Raw genomic sequence first — 20,573 nt, forward strand, 5'->3', positions numbered from 1 at the left:
GTTTTGGTCTCCAAATTTGAGGAAGGACATTCTTGCTATTAAGGGAGTGCAACATAGGTTCACGAGGATTAATAAGATTATTAAGGGATTGGACACACTGGAGGCAGGAAACATGTTCCCGATGTTGGGGGAGTCCAGAGCCAGAGGCCACAGTTTAAGGGGTAGGCCATTTAGAACGGAGTTGAGGAAAAACTTTTTCACCCAGAGAGTTGTGGATCTTTGGAATGCTCTGCCTCAGAAGGCAGTGGAGGTCAAGTCTCTGGATGCATTCAAGAGAGAGTTAGATAGAGCTCTTATAGATAGCGGGGTCAAGGGATATGGGGAGAGGGCAGGAACGGGGTACTGATTGTGGATGATCAGCCATGATCACATTGAATGGCGGTGCTGGCTTGAAGGGCTGAATGGCCTACTCCTGCACCTACTGTCTATTATTGGAATGGTGTAGGAGACCAGAGCACCTGGAGGAAATCCACACGGTTCACAGGGAAGAACATTCAAGCTCCTCATGGGCGATGCTGGAATTGAACTCCAAATGCTGCAATGTCCTGAGTTGTGATAGTGTCATGCTAAATGTTTTGCCACGTTGCGGGGAAAATGAGGACATTTTCCATACATTGAATGACCACAAGATGTTCTGAGATCATGGAAAGAACACCGCATAGCAGCAACCAATTCCCACGTTCCTGAAATGGGACATCTGCAACATCTGAATGATGGTGTTATTGTTTACCCCTCTATGTGCATGAGCTGTATGCTTGGCGAAACTTGTGCAGACTATCGAGGTTGAGAAAATATCAGTGTTCAGACTTTTGGAATGTGTAGAGGGAAAAGAACAATGAAGGTTTTTGTTGCATTCTGCATTATATTTATTTTATAGAGATACAATGCGGAACAGGCCCTTCAAGCTGAACTGCCCAGTAATCCCCCAATTTAACCCTAGCCTAACCACAGGACAGTTTACTATGTCCAATTAACCTACCAACCAGTACACCTTTGGACTGTGGGAGGAAACCGGAGCACCCGGAGAAAACCCAAGCAGTCACAGGGAGAACATCCAGGCTCCTTGCGGACAGCAGTGGGAAATGAACTTGGCTCCTGGGTACTGTAAAGTATTGTGCTATTCACTACGCTGCTGTGCTGCCCATGTGTTCTGATGTCTCGCTATAGTATTATCTTCAAAACTGATTAAATTCATTTTTGTCTACCTTAACAGGTAGTTTTTTTTAAATAGTTGTAATAGGAATTTGACTTGAATGTACATACCTTTAGTAGTAGTCTCTCGAAGTCTGAGGAAGACATACCAATAAAGTGTTAAATGAGATATAAAGTTGTGGTAGTTTGAAACACAGAGATGGTCTTCAGAAAAACATTTTGTGGTTTTGATCCTGTTGTGTTAACTCTTTTAGGCCCAGGATCCTCCGATGTTGGAACAGCTATCCAATAGTATCACCCGCTCTGGCCTCTCAAACTTCACTCTTAACTACCTCAGAGTAAGTGTGGTTCTTAAGTGGTAGCTGAGGTCTATGAGACAAGACAAGTTTTTATTTTAAATGTAGAATTATTTTATATGAAACAGACAATTTCTCTGCTCCCAGGGTTCTTGAAGTCGATGAAGAGGCAGTTGTGATTGAAAAGTACCAAGTCTAACCTGATGGGATTAAAAAGCGTTTACCCATCTTACTGTGCTCTGTCTGGTCAGTGTTTGAAACTGATCACCTGTTCTTAAGCGCTGACAAGAATTTATTTTTGTGTGTAAATGCAGTTCTGTCTAGTTAGTGTTTGGGATCTCTGCAATACTGGCAGGATCAGCATTACTATCCGTCTCTAGCTGCCTTCAAGAAGTTGGTGGTGAAAAGATGGGGTCCCTTGAATGAATGTGGTCCAATCTGTTAGGGATTCCTTGGGAGTTAAGGAATTATAAGACCATGGCAAATATTAATTAAGTCTTTATTGTTTAAAATTGCTTAAGAAGTAATCAGTTTAAGGATGGTTTTGATAACAAACAGTACTGTTGGAGCAAAGTTCAAGGCACATATTTCACCATATACAAACTTGAGATTAGTTTTTTTTTTGCAGGCATGCTCAGGAAATCCACTCAGTAAAATTACTGCAGTGGGTTGGCTGCTAAGAGATATGGTTGGCAAAGTGGTCACATGAGTGTATCGGCCGAATGTTAGACATTATGTTAATTGGCCTGTGTCAAGCCAGCTATGAGCTAAATTATTTACGCTATTGCAACCAAGTTCAAGGAAGCTTGCAGACCAGACTGATATTGTCACTCAGCACATCAAGCATGGTCACAGGCATAGCGAATTTATCAAGAGTCGAATTTATCACATAGCCCGTACAGCACTTACCTTGTGTGTCTAGGTTCCCTGTCCTAAAGCTTTTAGAGCATTTATGTGAATTAGTTTGTCTCAGCAAAGGTGTTTGAACCTTCAGAGGTGTCTTATCAATTACAATTTGGTTCCTCAAAGGAATCATTTGTCAGACTCATAATGTTGAAGAAATCAATGTCAGTGTAGCTTCCAAAATTATATTGAATCACCTACTGTTACCATTGTCTTGAAAAGTATAAAATCTTGATGTTCTTTGAGTTTGGGAGACTACCAAGAGGGTCTCCAAGAAAATGCCTGCTTGTTGTGAATAAAGACTTTCGTATTCACCAGTTTCTCTGGTGAGTTAGTCACAATCACAACACTATAGACAGTTACTGATGTCTTTACCAGACCCACCTCGTGGTTTTACAAAAGTGTTCAATATGTTGTTGCCATGAATAGAAACTCAGTGGCATACTGCGGTAGAAAGTGCAGGTGCAGGAGCAAACCCATTTGCTTTGAAGTGGTTCCATTACAAGAAGTGAGATCTGAAACTTTCAACAGGCTGTAGACTCCATCAGAATGATTTTCCAGTCATGCTGAAGTAATTCTGGCAAATTCTGTGGTTTCTGATGATGACCCTGGTCCTAACAAAATAAAGAAGTCATCGTCTTTCAGAAAGGATTATAGGATTTTTTTTGGGGGGAGTGGAGTTGAGTAAGAGATGAGGCTAAAGTTGTGGAGTCTTTCAGACCCTAGGCTCACCCAGATGGACAGCAACCTTTTTCCAAAACTCATGTTACCAAATCACATTTGTGGCAAAAGTGTTTTCCTTGGATTTTCCCTGATATGAGTGTGTAATGGGGTGGCAAGATGGTGGAAATATTTCTCTGCAAAAGGAGGTGCAAGGCACTCCTTCCCTCTGCTAGCCTGCAGGTCACCCTTGGGCAAGGTGTTTAGCTCCCTCCGATCAGGGTCACGTGGAGCCAAGGGAACAGGTATTGGATGGTCACTGGTGCATATCACAAGTCCTGGTTATGTGACTCTGACCTCAGGCAGACAATCTCTGAAGAGTATTGATAATGGCTGGGGTCACCCATCTTATAAAGACACTGCCCAGAAGAAGGCAATGGCAAACCACTTACGCAGAAAAATAAGCCAAGAATAATCATGGTCCTGAGACCATAGTCGCCCGTGTCATACGACATGGCACATGATGATGATGCAATCACCCAAATGGATAGCAGAATACTTCTCAAACCTGCAGGTTCATGTTATTGGATCACAGTTGAGGAAAAAGCATTCTCCTTGGATTTATCTTAATAATGTGTGTGTAATGGAAGTGCAGCAAACAAAGGACATTGCAGTAAGAGGTATTTATGGCACTTTTTGTGTCCAGGACTTTGCTGTAAAAACTGATAAAACTGGTTCTAAAATAAAATATCTTGGACAGATTGTATGATTTATTTATTCATTTTGCTTTTGCACAATCCAGCTCTGCGTCATTTTGGAGCCAATGCAGGAACTGATGTCAAGACACAAAACCTATAACCTTAGCCCTCGAGACTGTCTGAAGACCTGCCTGTTTCAGAAGTGGCAGCGGATGGTGGCTCCTCCCGGTAAGTGGCTGGGAATATCTGCAGAAATGCACCCGTAAAGATTAGAAAGGTTACAGTGAAATGCGTCATTTGTGTTAATGACCTACGCAGTTCGAGGATGTACCAGGGTAGCCCGCAAGTGCGAACGTAGCATGCCCACAGCTCACCAATCCTCACCCTAACCTGTACGTCTTTGGATTGTGAGAGGAAACCCACACGGGGAGAGCGTACAGACCGCTGATGAAGACATTGAGCCCCTATTGGTGGCTCTGTGACATATTTTTTCTCCCAGTGACCTAGTCCCCCACTCACAACCCCCTCCAGCTTCTCCCATGAACCACCTCCAGTTTACAGTGAACAATTGATACTCTACGTGTCTTTGGGATGTGGGAGGATACAAAAGCACATGGGGGAAACACACAATTACAAGAAGAACGTGCAAACTCCACACATGGAAGCTGAGGTCAGAGCCACACTGATCTGTGAATGTTCTACACTCTCTGCGGAGTCACTGTGTCAGCCATCTGGGATGGCAGCCAGACACTGTGACACCTTTCGGGTCAGGAGAGGTACTTACTTTGGGTCACCTCCCACCCACATGTTGAATGTAATTACTTGTGAGCACTGGGATTTCAGTGAAAGAGAGGTGATTAAGGATCAGTTTTATCTTGTCACACATACGTTGAAATGTATAGTGAAATGTGTCGTTTGCATTAAATGAGGATTGTGCTGGGCAGCCTGCAAGTGTCACCCACAAGTAGAAATAGGCGATGGGCTCCATATTTAACTACTTGTTCAAATTAATGTCCAACAGCTTTTCAGCTTGTTTTTCTTATTTTCACATAGCGGAACCCGTCAGACCTCCAACTGCTAAGCGGCGAAAGAGGAAACAGTCCGGAGGCAACACATCCAGTGTGGGGCCGTCCAGTAACAGCAGTGGGGGCAGTAAAAGAAAGAGCAGTCCTGCCACGGGCTTCAGTCTGTCCAGTCAGGTACCTGTAAGCATCCTTCTCTACTCAGTCAACTATCACTAACACTGTGAAACCAGCTGGCTTCTTTACACAGACCTTGTGAGTGACATATCCATTGAGACGTTCAATCTGGCTGTCATCTGACATGTTCTGTCCTGGATTAGGTTGCGAGAATTGTTCTTCTAGTACAAAATGCAAGTTTATAGCATTTCCATAAATGTGGCTTAGATAAATAATAGAGACATTGCTACAAAATTAGCTTAAGTTGACACTTAAGCCCATCAAATATTGGAAGGCCTAGATAAAGTGGATGAGGAGAGCGTGTTTCCTGTAGTGGGGGAGTCTATGATCAGAAGACACAAGATTAGGGCGGAGGTGAGAAACTTTATTAGCCAAAGAGTGATGAACCTGTAGAATTTATTGCCTCAGATTGCTGTTGAGCTCAAGCCATTGGATGTATTTGAAGCGGAGGTTGTTTAGTAAAGATATCAAATGCTGTGGGGAGGAGGGAGGAGAGAGGAGAATGGGGTTGAGAGGGATAATAAATCCGCCAAGATGAAGTGGCGGAGCAGACTCGATGGCTGAATAGCCTAATTCTTTTTGTAGATCTTATGGAACTAGTTCTAATTCTTAAGGGAATATTGATATACCACTGGCTACTCCTGATGAATGCTAATATCCCCAACTGTGTTTGGAGCAGCTTTAAAGGTAGTTGTCTGTCTCCTAACAGTTGGCTGTTACGCAAGTGTTATCTGCACTAATAAATGCTAATGAACTGAAGATCAGGGTCAGGCAATATAGACAGTTATTAGCAAGTGGGACTAAGTGGTGCTCATTTGAAAGCAAAGTTCCTTCAAATAGAGTAAAATAGCACGTGTGTGGATTCCTGTCAGATGTACCATGAGCTAAAAACATCAAAAGTGTTATTATTTGTACTTGTACTTCCATCTGGCTGTTACAAGATACTTGGCCGTGGTTTATAAGGAGTGAAATATGGTGCTGGTGAGGGTATAGTAACAGAAAGTGCACAGTTGAGGCAGGAGCATTAGGAAAGGGAGTTAGAGGATTGAAATAGTTAAGGATGAGGAAGGTGATTAAAAGATGAATCGCATAGGAACCAGCTATTTCTTACTGCAAGTAAGAAAATATATTTCTTAACTTGATTACAGATAGAGATAGCTAGTTCCTATCCGATTTCTCATTCAGTCCTTTTTTCCACCTATCACCTCCCAGCTTCTCACTTCATCCTCCCTCCCCTCACCTATCCCCTACCGGCTTGTACTCCCCCACCTCCCCTCCCCCCGTCTTATCCTGGCTTCTGACACCCCCCCCACCCCCCAACCTCCACTTTTTCAGTCCTGATGAAGGATTTTGGCCTGAAACATCTGCAGATGCTGTTAGACCTGCTGAGTTCCTCCATCATTCTGTCTGTGTGTTACTCAGGAAATAGCTGGTGTTGTGGTAGGGGAGAGCATGATAGAAAAATACTTCAAGTTGTGTTGGGATTAGTCATGGACCCTGGGTAAGTTACTGTTCAAGGATTGCTGAACTGTAGAAGCATTCCTTAGATCAGGGGTTCCCAATCTAGGGTTCACGGAACCTTCACGGTTAAGGGTAGCAAGCAGTCCATGGCATAAAAAAGGTTGTGAACCCTTGCTTTAGGTGAACTTGGAGGATAAATCCAAGGGACACCAGAAATCATGCCGATAATACCATGATGCTTAAATATCTAGATAAGTAAAGAGTTTCCTTATTTCTTAATTACGGTTCTGCAATCCTGAATGTACCTCAGATGACACACATTTGGATCTGAATTCAAAAGCAGAGTGCAGTAGCCAGTGCAAGTGCTGTGTAAACAGGTCTGCTGGATTCGTGTGCGGATATGGGCTTATACGGAAGGATGGGAAAGCTAACTGGCTAATAAATTCCGTGGAAGCATTTTGACACCTTCAAATCCATGAAATTCAGCAAGCAGCTTACTGACCTTCAAATATAGATGCCATCATCAACTAGTTTGTAATTGTAGATGGAAGCTGAGTGTTTGAAACTGTCAATAAGCTCTTGTCTTCATGTGAAACATTTGCTGTTCCTTACCCTGAATGTTTTATAGGTGCGGGAAGTCGGGTTTAGAGAGGTGTCTGTTTTTGGTGTAGTACTGACCTGCTGTGTTCTTTACATTCTATGGTTCATGAATTATAATTTTACACACCTTCTCAAATTCTCAGGCTCTCACAGAGGTTTGCCTTAAAGCCACACACCACCTTTTATTGGTATTTTAAACTCCAGTTGTAATTTCCCAGTCTTCTGCCTTGAATCCCAACTTCGCAATAGGGATTTACTCCATCTGTGAGACTATGAGTGATATTGCAGGTACACATTATAAAGTTTGAAAGTGATAATGGTGGTGCCCTTTCCTGTGGAAAATAGATGGATTAATGTTGTAGTTCAGCAGTGGCTGATATGCTGAGCATAGAGGCTGTAATCTTAAACACAAAAGGTTCAGCAGATGCTGGAAATCTTGAGCAACACACACTAAATGCTGGAGAAACTCAGCAAGTCAGGTAGTATCAGTCAGGAATCAGTTGACATTTCAGCCATTCACATTCCCCATTCTGGTTCCCCTTTCTCCCTTTCTCCTCTCCTGCCATTCACCTCCCTCTGGTTTCCCTCTTCCTTCCCTTTCCCACATGGTCCGTTCTCCTCTCCTATCAGATTCCTCCTCCTTCAGCCTTTTATCACTCTCCCACCTATCATCTCCCAACATCTTACTTCATTCTGCCTCTCCCACCCACCTCCCTCACCTGTTTTCATCTATAATCTTCCAGATTGTACTCCTCCTCTCCCTTGTTCCATTTTCTTATTCTGGTTTCTCCCCCTCACCCCATTCTTTCCAGTTCCAATGAAGGGTTTCAGCTAAAATGCCAACTGTTTGTTCCCCTCCATTGATGCTGCCTGATGTGCTGAGTTTTCCCCCAGTATTTTGTGTGTGAGGATGTAATCTTGGTTTTAGCTCAGGTAAAGAACACATTTCTAAGTCACAGATTCTGAGTGAGTTGGCTGTCTTACTACCTCAGCAGGCACAGAAGTCATTGATCAGCCACCATTGTAGGTTAATTGGCATCTTGTATTAGGGGAGCCAAATTTTCATCATCGTCTTTTCCAAAAACATTCCACTAAGGCCCATTTTGTGTTATCAAAGGCTTCAATAAAATGGATGACCAGAAAAATATTATTTTGATAGATTAGTCTTTGCTGAAGTCAGCTGGTAGTGTAGTGGCATCAGCACTGGACTTCGAGGTGAGTGATCCCAGTCCAATCCGGCTGGTTTCTTGCACGCTTTCCATCCGTGTTGTACTGAGTGTTGAGCTAGCAACTCGGCCTTGTAAAATACAGACAAAAATGTTAAAGAAATAGCAAGGTTGCCACACCATGTGCTACGAGGCATGGAAAGGAACAATAAACAACTGATCTTTGCTGAGAGAATTAATGTCATTGTCTCATTGAGTGGCAATCTTTAGTTCATTTTGGTACTTGGTTTGATAAGATAATATATTAATGTTACCAGAGTGTTGTGTGAAAAATGATCTTCGAGCATCACCTGCTAATAATTGAAGTATTGACCACTCTCCTTTGCATTGATTGAAGTTAGATCACCTTTAAGCCTTCAGAGAAACAATGACCTATTACACCTTTGCTAAAGAACACAGCAGATTTCTGTATCATACATTGGATGTGATACCTAAAAAGTAATACAAATTGTTCCCAACTATTAAAAAAAAACCCGAATAAAATTTGAGGAATTGCATGTAGTGAATAAGTAGAGAATGGATTGGCAAGATGAGCCTTTGATTAAGAGTGCCCTCTTCTCTTGCAGGTTCAGCCTGAGAGTAACTTGCTGGGCTAAAAGGGTAGGGTTTATGCCCCTGTCCCTGCACCAATCTAGGCCAAGGTAGAACATTGTTAGACAATAGGTGGGTTTCGGCAGCTGGGGACAAGACAGACTGCTTCGAAAACTCAGGAGACTGGTTTTCGTCTTACCCTCCATGTTGTAGACATAAAGGCGGACAAACATTTAAAAGAATCGCATTGATGCTGTTAGGATTTCCTTGAATCTAACCAAATGAGTTCTATTCCTTGAATCCAACTAGCCTGGTGTGGTTATGGGACAGAGAGTTTGCAACTGGACTGAAACCTGTCAGCATTTCACTCTACTCTTTGAAAATCAGACCATTAAAGCTAATGGCCTTGTTTGGAAAATATTGAGGAATGGTATAATTGGCTGATAGAATATTACAGAACATTACAATAGTCCAGATTGAGCTCTGGACTACTTCAACTTCAGATTCTGCCCTGGCAGAATTGAACAAAGAATTACCCAGTCATTAATATTCTAAAATGTTGGTAAATAGGGCAAATCTGTAATATGTTCAGGACTAAGGTTGTTTGGCCAGATTTTGGCCAATAAGTGGTGTATTTCGGCACATCAAAGTTTTTTTTAAAGAAACTTTTTCATACTGAGCAGTCAGCAGACATTTTGTACAAGGTAGCTCTTTATAACTTTTAAGATTTATTAAATATAATCCAGAGGGACTTTATTCATAAAAATCTGTAGATTTCCTTGGAGGAAGCTGGAGATCAAATCTGGCATGAAAAAGAGAATGATCAGATGATAACCACCTCTCCCCCGTGTGATCAAATCAAATTAATTCAGAAGAAGATTCTGTGCACAAATTATCACAATAATGGACGTTGAACTGAGAGTGCAGAGAAGATAGACAAGTTAGAACTGCATCCTAAACAGACACCCAGAAAAATAATTGAAATTCAGGGATTGGATTGCCCAACATAACTGAGGGCTGCATGCTTTTTTTTAACGTCCACATTTTATCCTTGAGCATCCAACATTGAATTGTATTATCTGATTGCTAGTTTTATGGAAGCCTGACCTAGCTCCCACAATAAGGAAGGGGAAGCAGAAGAGATTGGTGGGATTATAGTGACAAAGTCAACAATACATGGGTACAGGGCGTTCGTGAATAATGAGATGGGGGAGGGGAAAGCACTGATTTACACCCTGTGGCCAATTTATTAGGCACACTTGTCCACCTGATCATTAATGTAAATATCTAATTAGCCAAACATGGGGCAATAACTGGATGATAAAAGCATGTAGACAAGAAGTTCAGTTGTTGTTCAGACCAAACATCAAAATGGGGAAGAAATGTGACCTAAGTGACTTTGATCATGGAATGATTATTGGTGCCAGACAGGGCGGTTTGAGTATCTCAGTAACTGCTGATTTCTTGGCGATTTCATGCACAATGTCTCCAGAGTTTACAGAGAGTGGTATGAAAAACAAAAAAAAACATCCAGTGAGCAGCAATTCTGTGGGTGAATGATTGAGGTCAGAGGTTGGACCAGTGGTTCATGCTGACAGGAAGATTACAGTAACTCAAATAACCACACGTTACAACAGTGGTGTGCAGAAGAGCATCTCTGAATGCACAACACATGGAACCTTGAAATGGATGGGCTATAGCAACAGAAGAAAACCACAGTGGGTTCCACTCCTGTACCCAATAAAGTGGCAGCTGAGTGTGTGTACATACAAACTGAAAACACAAGATACTCCAACTACTGGAACCTGGAGCAAAAAGAGAACTCACTGGAAGAACTCAGTAGGTCAGACAGCTTCAGTGAATGTTCAATTGGATGGTTCATGTGTCAGGTCAAGAAACTGCACTAGGACTCCTCACCTTGTAAACTCAAGATTCTGCAGATCCTCGAATTTCAAAGCAACACACACACACAGTGCTGGTGGAGTCTGAACCAGGACTCCTCTTGTAAATGCAAGAGATTCTGCAGATGCTGGAATTCCAAAGCAACACACACAAGATGCTGGAGGAACTCAGCAAGTCAAGCAACATCTGTGGAAATGAATAACCAGTTGATGTTTTGGTCTGAGACCCCTTCTTCAGGACTGAGAAGGAATGGGGAAAACACCAGAGTAAAATGGTGTGGGAAAGGGAAGAAGGATAGCTAGAAGATGATGGGCGAAGCCAGGTGGGTGGGAAAGGTAAAGGACTGGAGAAGAAGGAATCAGATAGGAGAGGAGAGTGGACCATGGGAAAAGGGAATGAGGGGGGTACCCAGTGGGAGATAATAGGTGAGAAGAGCTAAAAGCCCAGAGTGGGGAATAGAGGAAGAGGGAGGGAAAAGTATTTTACCAGAAGGATAAATGGATGTTCATGCCATCAGGTTGGAGACTACCCAGATGGAATATGAGGAGTTGCTCCTCCACCCTGAGAGTGGCCTCATCGTGGCAGAAGAGGAGGCCATGGACCGACATGCCGGAATGGAAATGGGAATCAAAATGTTTGGCTACTGGGAAATGTCAGCCATCTCTCTGCCTCCACTGATGCTGCCGGACTTGTTGAATTCTTCCAGCAGTTCGTTTCTTGCTGCATGTAAACTGGAGCTAAGCCTTTTGTCAGTGGAAAAGATGCAGGAGATGGTGTCCCTTAAACCAATAGTGATACTTAACACCAGATTCCTCATTGAGAATACCAGTTATGGTCATTGGGTAACAGCAAATGCAAGCACATTCTTTCCTAAATTACATTTGAATGCTATTGGTTTACCTAAGGACTGCAAGCTTTTAAAGCTGATCTGAAAGTACCCTTTAAATTTGTTGTGCCCGAGTCACCAAATACCATGTGAGACCTCGCTATTCATCATGTGTTGAAGCACGAAGGATGCAAACGGTTCCGAATTAGAGAGCTCCTGTGGACAGTCACCCTACTTACTGCATAGCAGGAACTTTTCTGGGTGTCTCTCACCAAAGAACAAACAGAAATTGTGGGTACCTCTTCTCTGGTCGCCATTTCCATGTGGACAGCCCAGTATGTGCTTGTCAGCAGGTGAGGCCAATGGGAATTGTCTGCAATCTGAGCTATTGCCTGTTACAATAAAGTCGATTGATGCCCTACTCCCCTTCCCTATTGAAGGCAGTGTGGACTTCAATTATGTCTGCATCACACTCATTCTATTTGTTTTCACACTAGTACAGTTTCCATGCTAGTGCACCACTGAAATATTTCTTTCTGTTACTGGCACCCGTGCCTGCTGCCTTTCTCCAAGTGGGAACTGTTTTAAACCCACTCCATTGATTTAAACTAGGCTGACTCTCTTGATCAGGTCATTAAATCAAGGCCTCTTCTGCTCTCTCGGGTGGATGTAACAAACTCCATGATGACTCTGGAGAAAATCGGGGAAGTATTCCTGAGCCAGTATTAGGAAAAGATTACCAGTTCATTATCACATTTCTCTTTATGGGAGTTTGTTGTGAGTTAATTGTCCCTATTTTATTCTGTAGACATAAGTCCACTTCCCATTGTGTTTTATTGGTTGTAAAGCCCTCTGGAACATTCTGAAAAGTATGAGATAAATCCAAGTTTTGTCCTTTTTAGAGCATTGTTTCTTTACCCATAAACATAAAATTCAGAGAAATTCGAACAATTTTGTCAGTTTACTAATCTCATATTGGCCCCAGAAGTAGGATTGTTCACACCGCTTCTGTGCCTGCATCGGCATGAGGTGTTAGTTATAACTGTCCCCATCCTACCAAGAAGCAGATCTGATCATCACTCATCCGGCCAGTGAGATCTCCTCACTGAATTAAACAAGCACAATATACATATGAGTTAAGAATAGTACAAAATTGATATTTCTAAAACCATTTTTCAGCTTAATAAAAAAAAGTAGTTGACTGGTTTATTTAAAGACACAAACGTAGACAGAAGGACACACAGACCCAAGCAGTAGAACCAAACTGAGACAGCATTTCTGGGTCTACAGCTCCCATTCCAGTTGTACATGCAGGATTACTGCGTTCCAATCAAAAGAAAATGCTTCAATTGGTGCAGGGTTGAAGTGTAGGGAAAGCAGAACAATTCTTTTTGATTGTCGTCTTTGCTGTGCTGTAATCGATGCGACCTACTTATTGTAGGACGTTATGGTTGTGGGTGAGCCAGCACTAATGGGTGGGGAGTTCGGTGACGAGGATGAGCGCCTAATCACGCGGTTAGAGAACGGCCAGTATGATGCAGCCAGTGGTATCGATGACGAGGACGACTTCCATAACTTGCCAACCTTGGGGAGTAGCAGTCCTTGGAACAGTAAACCACCATCAAGCCAGGAGAGCAAGTCTGATAACCCTGCGTCTCAGTAATGGTATTGAGAGCTTTAGTAACTTAAGAGTTACAGGAACTCTTGCATTCGAAGGTTTGACCCACTTGTGACAGTTATGGAAAAAATCTGCTTCTTGAACAGTGATCCAGGGCATAAAGTAAGTGTATTAATATTTTAGAGGTGAAACTGCATCCATTTGGAGAGTACTTGGACCATGTGGGACATGAACCTAGCCCTTGTGACCCTGGTTAAATGCCCAATCTTGTCTGCCTGTATGGAAAATGGACATGAAAACCAAGCTTCATTCCTACTTCTTATTTCTCTCCAATGGCCACGAGCACTGAAAGTGGCTGACAGAAAGTGGGTTTGGGTTGATTAGACGGCTAGAAGCCAGAAATGTAGTTCACTCGTGATGCCAGTGAAATTCTTCCACCACTAAGGACTAGGGGGACAGCAGAAGTTCACAAAGGGAAAAGGCTGACCTTGTAAGCATTGTTCAGCATTTGCCTCTTTACCAGAGTTTTGAATTCAAATTGTAGCCTTACCTTCAGTTCTATTGGCACTCATTCAAGGATTTCTTCCTGATGTCTAAGAGGAGTTTAGTTTAAGCACAGCTCCTGTGGATTGGATAAAGGGAGCTTTAGTAATCCATATGAAATACTTCCCTCATTATTTCATCCATCTTGCACAGGGATGGCTGACTGTTTGGTGCTTTCACATTTTGAAACTTGGTGAATAAAAACCTGGGTCTGTGTTTTTCAAGGCCTTTCAGAATATTTGTTAAACTAAATTTATAATTAATGATGAGTTGTGAGAAACCAAAAATGGTCAGATTAATTGTATTTCCATTAATTTTGAAATGTCACAACACTAAGCTTATACTCGAGGTGGGGATGACCCAGACTCCCTTCCTAAAATACAAGGATTTTTTTTTCTTGGGGAATTTAATGCTAAATTAATTCTGTGCTTTCCTTTATATCTCGCCCAGTCAAGTGAGGGTGAATATTTTTGGAATGCTCTGTTGAGTTTGCTGGAGCTTCCTAGAAGACCTAGCCAAGCTTTTTTTTAAAACAGTGTTAGTTGGGATTATGCTTCAGTTCACCTGCAGTTCCGATTTAATGCACTTATCTTTGCCCTGCTATCAACTGAAGTTTCTGTGCTAGTGTGCTGTATAACATTGTTAATGTCAAATGCTGATGAATTGATTTTATTGCATTGAACAGGTTGCTTTTTGTCTTGTATGGTTTATTTTAACCAAAGTTGTTTTCGTCCCCATTGTCAAAGGTTGAAGGACAATTAAAAATTGCTTTTTGAGTTCCATCGGGTTTTCAAGTAGTTGCAAGCAAACCGGACACAGAACATTTCCAGCTGTGATTTTGTGCCACCCATGAAGCAAATCTGGGAGATCTGTCACAGAAATCTCATTCTCTTCTATAGGATCTACCCTTCTCTCTCGCCCACCACCTCAGCAGGTACAGAGGTCCTGGGATTTCTTTGAGGTTTTCAGGATTTCCAGAACTTGCTGAAATGCTGAGACATAAGACGTAGGAGCCGGGTTAGGCCATTCAGCCCATCAAGTCTGCCCTGCCATTCTATCATGGCTGATTTATTATCCCTCTCCACAAAACCTTTGATGCCCTTACTAATCAAGAACCTATCAACCTTCACTTCAAATATATCCATTTACTTGGCCTTGACAGCCATTTGTGGCAATGAATTCCACGGATTCACCACCCTCTGGCTAAAGAAATTCCTCCTCATCTCTGCTCTAAAGGGATGTCCTTCTATTCTGAGTGATTACTTCGTGGTCAGTTTTTCTTTTTGTAATTTTTATTTCTCCCATCTGTTTAGATCCTCCATGCCATGCATCATTCTTAGGCTGAGAGGACAGATCCCTGATCCCAGGCCTCCGTCAATGTCGCTGTTGACCGGCAGCTGAGAGGTGTGTGTGAGAGAGCGGTTCAGGGTAATCCACAATGGCTGCCACTCACCGTCTCCCTGGCACTGCTAGGCTGAGACCCGGGACTCGCTACACGGAGGATTGTGGATGCTGAACTGTATCCGGTCAGTCCGCAGCATGGTGTCTAGGAGTGCAAGCACACTGCACGACTCTTAACAACCATTGTCCTGTTTCCTGTCGCATTGATAGTGATTGGCGACCATGGCAACACAAGAAAAAGTTAAATTAATTGAAGGGAAATGCTTCATCTGATTACAATTTCGATCGATTGAGTAAATGCAAGTGGATAAAGCTACTCAGAGGGAGGATCTGTCCACATCATGTTGACTTGACACTAACTGAAACCGTGTGCACCAAGCAACAGCATAGATACTGGCATTGTGAAGGTTCATATCGTGTTGACTATACAGTGGTGTGTATGTTGGAGCTGTGCAGAGGGTTCCTGTCTCCATGCTGACACACACACACACAGATACACACACCTTGAGTGCATACCTTAACGTCACTGAAATTGGACTCCACTTTTTTTTAAAAAAAAAACAAAATACTGGAGAAACAATAGGCAGAATGGTCAAAATAGCGTGATTGAGAATTCTTTATGGTGTTTCCTCTGGGTTTAGACCATAAGACATAGCAAATGGGGAAATACTGCCATTGAGTTTCCTCTGGCCTTCCATCATGGCTGATTTATTATCCCTTTTAACCGTGTTCTGCTTGCTTTGGGCTCTTGGCTGCAGTGGAGCATAGACCATCAATGACCTCCCATCTCCATCGTCCTCTGAAGTCGATGTTATGGTTGGAGTTCATCAACGCTTCTGCATCCACTGTATGGGGATTGGCCTCTACAGCTTCACCAGAACCCTGTTGGCTGGCCTTACTCATTTCCACCTCTCAAGGCGGGGATGTAGGGTTGGATTTTGAGAAGCCATTCTCCTGCCTTCTCCTGTAACCTTTGACGTCCTTACTAATCAAGAACCTATCAATGTCCGCTTTAAATGCTCAGCACGGACTAGATAGGCTGAAGGGTCTGTTTCTATGCTGTACTTTTCTATAACTCCAAGTATACCCAGTGACTCAGCATCCACAGCTGCCTGTGGCAATGAATTCCACAGATTCACCACTCTCTGGCTAAATAAATTCCTCCTCATCTCTATTCTGAGGCTGTGCCCTCTGATCTTAGACTTCCCCACCATAGAAGACATCCTTGCCACATCCACACTTTCACATCAATAGGTTTCAATTATATCTCTTTCATTCTTCTAAACTCCAGCGAATACTGGCCCAGTTTAAAGGGATGGAAGTTATCCCAAAGGGAAAAAAAAATCAAAAACATATCTGCTTAAAGACATTGAACGTTTCCTTTGCCAACATCCTGACCAGTATGACACCAGGATGGCAATCTCCAGTCTTCTGCACATCTCATACTTTAGTTATGTTAGTACTGAAGCTTTTTGCTCTGGGAGACAGACAGAGGTCTGGAACACCTTCTCTCTGCACTCTGGGATCCTCAGTACTCAGCTACTCTTTTAATTAACTGTTAATAATTTATGGCTGTCTTTATTATCTAGAGTCAGATTTGATTCCTATGTGATTGTCCACTTCAGATGAACTCCCAACTCACTATGTGCTTTGACGTGATCACTAACTGTTCTCCTAAGTCATGAACACTTTTCTAGAGTGAGTTCTAGAGGATACAGCCAGCATCTGATCAGCATGCACAAGGAAAACAGCCTGGTCACTATCACCAAACTGGTCTCCTTGTGTGTGAGCGATGAACATAAACTCAGGAGATCCTGCAGTTGCTGGAAATCCAGAGTAACTAACACACACAGACAATGCTGGAGGGATTCAGCATCAGTGGAGGGGAATCAGGACTGGTGAAGGTTCTCGACCCAAAATGTCAGCTCTTTATTCCTCTCTGTAGATGCTGCCTGACCTGAGTAATAATTCATACTTGCTATCAGAGTCCCAAGTTCAAAGTACATTTATTATCAAAGTATGTATGCATCATACACCTTAGAGGTTTGTCTCCTTACAGGCAGTCACAAAACAAGAAACCGAAAAAGAACCCATTAAAAAGGCTGACAAACACCCAATGTGCAAAGAGAGAGAGGAAAAATAATTATGCAAACCATAAAAGTAAGCAAATAGTCTGCTACAAGTGATTATTTTGTTTTTGCTAGCTGTAATCCTTTTCCATTTCTCTGCCTGTATGAATCCCATCAGTTTAGTGAGTTTTGATTAAGATGCATACCAGAATAAAATACAGTACATTTGCACCACATCCTGTGCTTTCTCTCCTGTTCATTAGTGTTATGTGCAAAAGTTCAGTTCATATCTGTTTTTGCATTCGTGGCTATGTACTTGTGTTGACAGGAATCTGTCTCTCAGCTTAGATCTTCATTCTGAATGTCATGAACGTAGGTTTCTCTGACTTCCAGTAATTTCTCCCCCTTTTATTTTTCCCTTCCTAATTCTGGCTCCACTCTTACACCATCTCTTCTTAACTCTCTCAGATGCCCCTTTCTTCCATGGTCAACTGTCCTCCTTCAGCCCTTTACCTCTTTCACCTTCCCCTCACCCCATTTCAGCTATCACTTGCCAACTTCTTACTTCATCCCTTCCCTCTCTCACCGGCATACCTTCCCCCTCACCTGTCACCTGCCAACTTGTACTCCTTCTCCTCTCCCCCATCTCCTTACTCTGGCCTCTTCCCCCTTTCCAGTCCTGATGAAGGGTCTTCACCTGAAACTTTGACTGTTTATTTCCCTCCATAAATGCTGCCTGACCTGCTGAGTTTCTCCAGCATTTTGTGTGTGCCATCTATCGGTCATTGTTTGCACTGAGCCATATAACAAGCTCTTTAATGTTGTTACAGCAAGAGTTATTCCCCAAACTAGGATCCTACAAAAGGGGTTCTGTTAATCATCCATGTAATCACTGTGTGGTGCTATTTACTAAATCATTCTCTAATAAAGTGTTACATGACAAAAATCACTGCTGACCCTGGAGTTTTCAGTGTTTCATTCATTGAAAGGTGGTCATTGACCTGGTATTGGTAAGCTTTCAAGTATCTTCTAGGACATTGGGTATATAGGCATAGCAGGACAATGGGTTGGCAGGTTTAAACAATATCTTAACTTTTTCCTTGATTCTGTTGACCCCTCCTTAAGGAAGTTGGGTTATAAGTCAGGGAAGGTATATTGCTTTGGGCAGTAAATATGCTGATACTTTACCAGAATCTTCACTTTGTATCCAGGCCACTCCAGGACAGTAGTGCCCTGATGTCACAATTGAGAGAGGGTACTAATAAACTAAAAAAAAATTAACTCTAGGATTAAAGAAACCCGTTTGGTCTTGCTTCTGCTTTTTCTTGTCTGATCCATAACATGTCATTCTCTCCATTACCTTTTAGTAATCTGTGAAATCCTTTGTGACATTTGACCTGGAATCTCCTGCAGAGTGGCAGGAATATGTAAATATGTTGGGCGTGAGATGAAGTGATGACTGTAGCCCGCTTTTACATTTCTGAACATGTGAAATATATAACCTGCTTTTTATACCAGATCACTATGGACTAGAACATTGAGTTCTTGTTGGATTGACCATTATAAATTGTTAAACTATTTGAATAAAAACTTTTCTTGGCTCTATGTGTCTGTCAGTTCTTTATTTAATCCATAAGACCATAAGATATAGGAGCAGAATTAGACCAGTTCACCATTGAGTCTGCTTTGCCATTCCATCATGGCTGATCCATTTCTCCTGTGTTCTCCCCATATCCCTTCACGCACTGACTAATCGATAATCTATCAACCTCTGCATTAAATATACCCAATGACCTGCCTCCACATCTTTAGGTCTTTTACTTCTACTGCTGGTGTGAGCCTCTAATTTGTTCACATCTGTGCTGGAGATACGGTGACAACCTTGGTGGTCTTCTGTGTGTACCTAGGGCCATGAGGCCATCTCAACACCCAGTACTGGTACCACAAGCAAATGTCATAACCCATCAGTGATGATAACTCTTAATTCTGATTCTGACAGAGAAACCAAAAAAATGTGACGTTCAAAGTACATTCATATACATCTTGAGATTTGGCTCCTAACAGACAGCCATGAAACAAAGAAACCCAATAGAACTAAAAAAAATCCAACAAGCATCCAATGTTTAAAAAAAAAACCAAATCGTGCAAATAATAAAAGCAAGCAGCAGTTTGCTAAGGACAGAAAGACAGCCGCAAGGGTGTAGAGTGCCCTCCTGCATCAAAGCGTCCATCATTGTCCCTGTACCTAAAAAGACCAAGGTAACACGTCTGAAGGACTAGTGTCCTGTCACAATCACCTCACCAAGCAAATGCTTTTAGAGGCTGGTCAAGGACTATACCTGCAGCATGCTGTCACCCACAACGGACCCTCAACAATTCGCCTACTGACACAACCAATCGACATGATGCAATAGCCACTGCTCTACACACCTGGAGAAGAAGGATGCTAATGTGAGAATGCTGTTCTTGGACTACAGTTTAGCATTCAACACCATAATTCCCAACAGGCTTGACAAGAAGCTTAGAGATCTCAGCTTTCACCCTGCCTTGCGCAGCTGGATCCTGGACTTCCTGTCAGATGGCTGACAGGTGTTAAGAGTGGGCTCCCTCACCTCTGATCCTCAACACAGGTGCCCCTCAGGGCTGTGTGGTAAGCCCCCTGCTTTACTCTCTGTATACCCATGAATGTGTTGCCACCCACAGCTCCAATTTACTGGTGATACTGCACTGATAAGCCTTATCTCAAACAATAATGACGCAGCCTACAGAGAAGTCATCACCCTGACACAGTGGTGTCAAGAAAACAACCTCTCCCTCAATGTCACAAAAACAAAGGAGCTGGTTGTAGATTGCAGGAGGAATGGAGACAGACTAACCCCTATTGACATCAATGGATCTGGGGTTGAGAAGGTGAACAGCTTTAAGTCCCTTGGCATGCACATCACCGAGCATCTCTTGTGGTCTGTACATAGCGGCTGTGTGGTGAAAAAAGCACAACAGCACATCTTTTGCCTTATAGACGGTGGAAAATGTTTGGCATGAGTCCCTAAATCCTAAGAACTTTCTGCAGGGGCATAATTGAGAGCACCCTGACTGGCTGCATCACTGCCTGGTATGGGAACTCAATCGCAGGACTCTGCAGAGAGTGGTGCGCACAGTCCAACTCTGTAGTTGTGAACTTCCCACTATTCAGGACATTCACAGAGTGTGTAAAAAGGGCCCGAAGGATCATTGGGGACCCGAGTCACCCCAACCACAAACTGTTCCAGCTGCTACCACCCAGGAAATGGTACCACAGCATAAAAGCCAGGACCAACAGGCTCCGGGGACAGCTTCTTCCACCAGGCCATCAGACTGATTAATTCACACTGATGCAACTGTATTTCTATGTTATATTGACTGTCCTGTTGTACATACTATTCATAACAAATTACTATAAATTGCACATTACACATTCAGATGGAGACTAAATGTAAAGATTTTTTACT

The 20,573-nt window shown here is 42.6% G+C and overlaps 1 protein-coding gene across 13 annotated transcripts in view; it reads left to right on the forward strand.

Annotated features, from left to right (window-relative positions):
* LOC132390878 (LIM domain-binding protein 1-like) overlaps positions 1-18,686 on the forward strand; it is a 41,934-nt gene extending 23,248 nt beyond the window's left edge. For 6 of the 13 annotated variants that reach the window (XM_059963420.1, XM_059963424.1, XM_059963437.1 and 3 more), the window contains exons 8-11: positions 1,407-1,490; positions 3,814-3,937; positions 4,763-4,914; positions 12,896-18,686. In XM_059963420.1, coding sequence (XP_059819403.1) covers positions 1,407-1,490; positions 3,814-3,937; positions 4,763-4,914; positions 12,896-13,117 — 582 coding nt within the window. In that variant the 3' untranslated portion in view covers positions 13,118-18,686. The other 7 variants (XM_059963453.1, XM_059963430.1, XM_059963472.1 and 4 more) reach the window with 7 other exon arrangements.
* The last annotated feature ends 1,887 nt before the right edge of the window (positions 18,687-20,573 follow it).

Source organism: Hypanus sabinus, chromosome 1 (genome assembly GCF_030144855.1).
Source record: "Hypanus sabinus isolate sHypSab1 chromosome 1, sHypSab1.hap1, whole genome shotgun sequence".
Taxonomy (NCBI): domain Eukaryota; kingdom Metazoa; phylum Chordata; class Chondrichthyes; order Myliobatiformes; family Dasyatidae; genus Hypanus; species Hypanus sabinus.